Below are 4894 nucleotides of genomic sequence, written 5' to 3'. Positions count from 1 at the left end.
CTTATAACAATTTAAGTCCAATGATTATATATATATATCCATAAGTAAATGTATGTCCATCAAAGGAGTGCCCGATATGATAGTCTAATGTTAGGACCGACTCGATTAAGCAATAAGTAATAAAAAATAGCGGAATAAATTGAGAAATTGAATACACAAATTTAACGTGGAAAAACCCCTCCAAAGAGGATAAAAAACCATGGGCAAAGATAATTTTACTATAATGGCAAAAGAACGAAGAGTACAAAAGATGGAGATAAAAAACTAAACCCCGAAAAACCCCAAAACAAAGAACCCTCAAAACGTAAACACAAAATTCTCTAAATGTGTTATGAGTTCTAATCTCTAATAGGTGTATATTCTAAGGTTGTAAAAGAACCTATTTATAGGCTAAATTAGTAGGTCAGATAAACTATGCTAATAAATGCTAAATATATTATACTAATAAATACTAAATCTTTTAGAAAGAAAATATATTTTGTTTAACTTGATTTGCAAGTAATCTCTTAGAATTTGGGTCACACAACTCTAACAATTTACCAATTCAAGTCCAACAGTTTAGCAAATAAATCCATTAAATAAAGGATGGTGTAATATGAAAGTTCAACCGTTTAAGTTCAGTCTAAAAATGTAACATATAATATTATACTCACTTGACAACTTCAAAACTTATAAGAAGGTGCAAGTATTTATTATGCCAATTTTAGATTTCTACAACAAATCAATGTTAATTTATCCAAACATTCATTGTGTCATCTATTGTCAATAATAAATCAAGACTCTACTGCTTTGCAAGAATGACTATAACAAGTGAATGATAATTCATTTTAGCTCAAGTGATGAGTATGAAATTTACCTTAGTATTTTCCAAGATTTCGTCCTTTCATCTTAGCATAGAAAACTTAGATTAACATAAAAAAAATAAACAACTCAAACTTAAATGAAAAAGACATATTAGATATAATAAACTTAATATTTTATTAGGATAGTGAAGAAAAATGAAGAACACAATAAACACTAATAAGAAAATGGTCTTGATCTTAACTCTAATATATCTTTCATACTCAAAACATAAACACTAACAAGAAAATGATCTTGATCTCAACTTCAATATACCTTTCATACTGAAAACTAAAAGTTATTTATAGAAGTTTAAGAAGAGCTAAAGGACGATGAATAATCTTGATAGTAATCAATTGCTAGGCCACTTTATCATTTTTTGGAATAATTGTATACATGCTACTTGATGGCTTCTTTGAACCATGACAATGACGGAAAAGGCCAAAATAATTGATAATACATTCATCTTGTTTATTTACGGTAGAAATTTCTGTTCCAAACTCCAAATATATTAGGAGATATGGTCCAAACACGAAAATACGTTAAAATTATCCATCATTTTGAAATTTGTAACATTCTCTGTACTTTTGCCTAATGCATTTTGATATTGATGTTCCAATATTTGGATAGAACTTCAAATTCCCTTTTTGACGATATAAAATATACCCAAAACGGAGTTCTAGAGTCTAAAATATGATCTGAACACTGAAAAGTGTTTAGGCTAGAAGTCCAAATTATCTATCATATATTATGATTTGAATATCTTTGATATTTGTTTTGCAGAAACATAATGTTAGTCCACTTATTAATTACAAAGAAGAAGTGGTTAGTGGTTGCCTCCAATTATGTTGATGATGTTGATGTTTATCAATTTGCCTATGCCACCATTGCTACCTTTGTTGAATATTACTTAATTTCAATCGTTAGTCTCATCAAACTGGGCAGAAATGCAAATTTCGATATTTTTCGATTTGGTCAAAATTTTTTTTGTAAATATTAAATCTCGAATTTAAATTTAAAAAATTTATTCCAATGCCCTATAGAAAAAAAACATTTAATATAATATTTGATACTGAATTTGGCATTTTTTTCTTAATTTGGCACCTAAATTGATTAAATGTTATATAAATTTCACAAAACACTAACAATGTTACTTTTGTTTTGTTATGCTACAAAAATTTTGTCAGTGTTAGAGGAAATTCATGTTTAAAAAAGTAACGAATTAATATTAAATAAGAAAAAAGAATTTTTAAAACTCAAATTAAAAGAAATTCATTAGTTTCAATTAATAAAATAATTAATTAAATAAATCTAAAAGTGATTGAACATATAAAAAAATTATATAATCTGTCACATGTCGGTCATACATTGATTGTTTTTGTTACCTCATAAAAAAATAACATTGTTAGTATATTGGGTAAAACATTTGACAAGTTAAAATATCAAATCAAACAAACAAACAAAAAAAAGATTAGGTACTAAAGTAGGAAAATGATTTAAGTTCAAGTACCAAATTGGACCGCAAAAAAGATTAAGTACCAATTTAAGAAAAAGTGTCAAGTTTGGGCATCAAATTGGACAAAAAAAATTTAGGTACCAAATTAAAAAAAAGTGTGGAGTTCTGATACCATAAAGTATATTAAGCCAAAAATAAAATAATAAAAGTGACCGTGCAAGGTTAAATTTTCATTATCTCCTATCTCTTTTCTAACTATGAAAAAAATTGGGAAAGCAATAAATACTAACTGTCTCCAAATTCAATGCAACCCGAAAAAAGGAAAAAAAAAGCTTTAAGTCAACACAGAGCAGCCTGAGATTTGAAATCTTGTGTAGGAACACAAACAACAAATTTATGATGCCTCAAATGCATTAAAATGAATCAGAAAGTCCTCCACTTAAACTTGGACTCACCAACTAAAACATTATTATAAAACCACAAAATGAGATCCCCTCCAAGATTTCCTAATCTTCCTTCTTCCCTATTATTCTTCCTTTTCCCAAATTAGCTCTTTTAATCATGGAAAGGGATCAGGTAAAGCCTCTAGCACCAGTTTCGGACCTTCCGAGTAGCGACGACGGCGAGGCAGCTTTGCATCTTAATCAAGTTCGACGCAAAAAATTCGTCAAGTGTTTGGGTTCTGTTGCAGCTCTAGCGATCATCCTAGTTGTGGTGATCATAATTTTGATTTTCACAGTGTTCCGAGTCAAGGACCCGATCATCAACATGAACGGCGTCGCGGTTATGAGGCTGGAACTGATCAATGGCACAATCCCGAAGCCAGGTTCCAACATCTCCGTGACAGCTGACGTTTTGGTTAAAAATCCCAACGTAGCATCGTTCAAGTATAGGAATACCACTACAACACTTTACTACTATGGCAAGGTAGTAGGGGATGCCCGAGGCCCTCCGGGCCATGCAAAGGCCCGTCGGACTGTGAGAATGAATATTACCATTGATATTATCGTGGATCGGATCTTGGCCAGTCCAAATTTGGTCACGGATGTTCGGTCCGGGACGTTGACCATGGTCAGCTACTCAAGAGTTGGGGGAAGGATCAATATATTGAACATTATAAAGAGGCATGTTATTGTGAAGATGAATTGCTCCATGACGGTCAACATTTTCAGCCAAGGAATTCAACAGCAAAAATGCAAGCGGCAGGTTGATGTCTAAGCTAAGTAGAGTGTATATGTGACATTATGAGAGATATTATATAGTTTATGTAGTACGATTATAATTTGGATTTTTTTTCTTTGTATATTATTACATATTGCTAGTGAACTATATGATTTTAAAATTTAATTTGGGGTAAATTAGTACACGGCAGAATAGTACATGTACTAAATTGAATTTTTTTATTTATGTACCACATCACACATTGAGTGAAAATTCAGGAGCCAAATGTGTTATTAACCCCTATATTAAAGATGCATAATATGTAAATGCTATAATTTTTTCCATGAACTATATTATTGGAGTTTCGATTTAATTCAAACTTTGGTTTTAACAGCTTTATATTTTTAGCTGAGAAGTAGGCCATCAATTATAATGGGATGGTTTACATTTTGGTCTAGATTGTAACTGAAAGGCTAATGGGGGACCAAAATGGCTTTAATACTAAGCAAATTATTTAAATGAAATTTTCTTCAACAACTCTGTTTCAGTCTTTTTCTTGCATTGATTATTTGAGTAATTGAATTGCTATATAAATAACTAGTTATAGGCCACAATCAATGCAAAATAACTTTCTTTGAGAACCAAAAAAGAAAAAAAAAGGTCAAATTTCGAAACCATAAAGATCAAACTGCAAATTTGTTGTAGTTGGGTAGCATTTGGTTGGTAGTTAATTTATTTGTGTTTTTTTAGGTGTGTTGAGGAGAGATTCGACTCTTATTTAAAAAGTCTTCAAATTTTAAATGGGTTGTTGTATAAAAAATTGATTAAACTTGAAAACAAAAAATTATAAAAATTATAAAGGCAAGGTATTTTAGAGAAATTTTTTTGAAAATAATTTATTTCCCTCTGTTTTTAGAATACAATCTCTAACAAATCATAATAAAATTTGGAGAACACTCTTGAAAGTTGTTTTTCTCTTAAAATTGAAACCAAAAATTTATATATAATACACAAATGAATGACTAAATGCCTTTTATGAATGATTACAACCTCTCATATTAGATCATCATTTGATGCAACGAGTTTGAATTGAATTTCAAGTTTTTTCCATAAGGAGCAACGATACATATACATATAGGCACTTTGTTGGTTTTATGTTGTATATAATTCTTTCTTTCATTTCTATTATACAGATACACATGATATATATATGATTGTAACATCTCTAGCACCCCTAAGATAAAAATAGTGTTATTTCGGGATTTGTGCATATTAGAATCTTTGGAATAAATAAAATAGGAATCATCAATGTTAGTAAAGAAGGTAGTTGGATACCATAGGGAATTAAAAAGACTCTTGAATTGAGAGAAATTAATTTGAGGTATTGACTAAATTGTAATAGTGTGAAAAGTGTTGAGGAAAAAGTGTGAGAATTAA

The 4894-nt window shown here is 29.9% G+C and overlaps 1 protein-coding gene across 1 annotated transcript; it reads left to right on the top strand.

Annotated features, from left to right (window-relative positions):
• Nucleotides 1-2682: 2682 nt before the first annotated feature.
• On the top strand, nt 2683-3643 carry LOC107900265 (uncharacterized). Its single transcript, XM_016825938.2, has one exon. The coding sequence runs from the start codon at nt 2858-2860 to the stop codon at nt 3512-3514; it is 657 nt and encodes a 218-aa protein (XP_016681427.1). The 5' UTR covers nt 2683-2857; the 3' UTR covers nt 3515-3643.
• The last annotated feature ends 1251 nt before the right edge of the window (nt 3644-4894 follow it).

The sequence above is a fragment of the Gossypium hirsutum genome, chromosome D08, assembly GCF_007990345.1.
Source record: "Gossypium hirsutum isolate 1008001.06 chromosome D08, Gossypium_hirsutum_v2.1, whole genome shotgun sequence".
NCBI lineage: Eukaryota > Viridiplantae > Streptophyta > Magnoliopsida > Malvales > Malvaceae > Gossypium > Gossypium hirsutum.
This window is presented reverse-complemented; position numbering and strand designations above follow the sequence as displayed.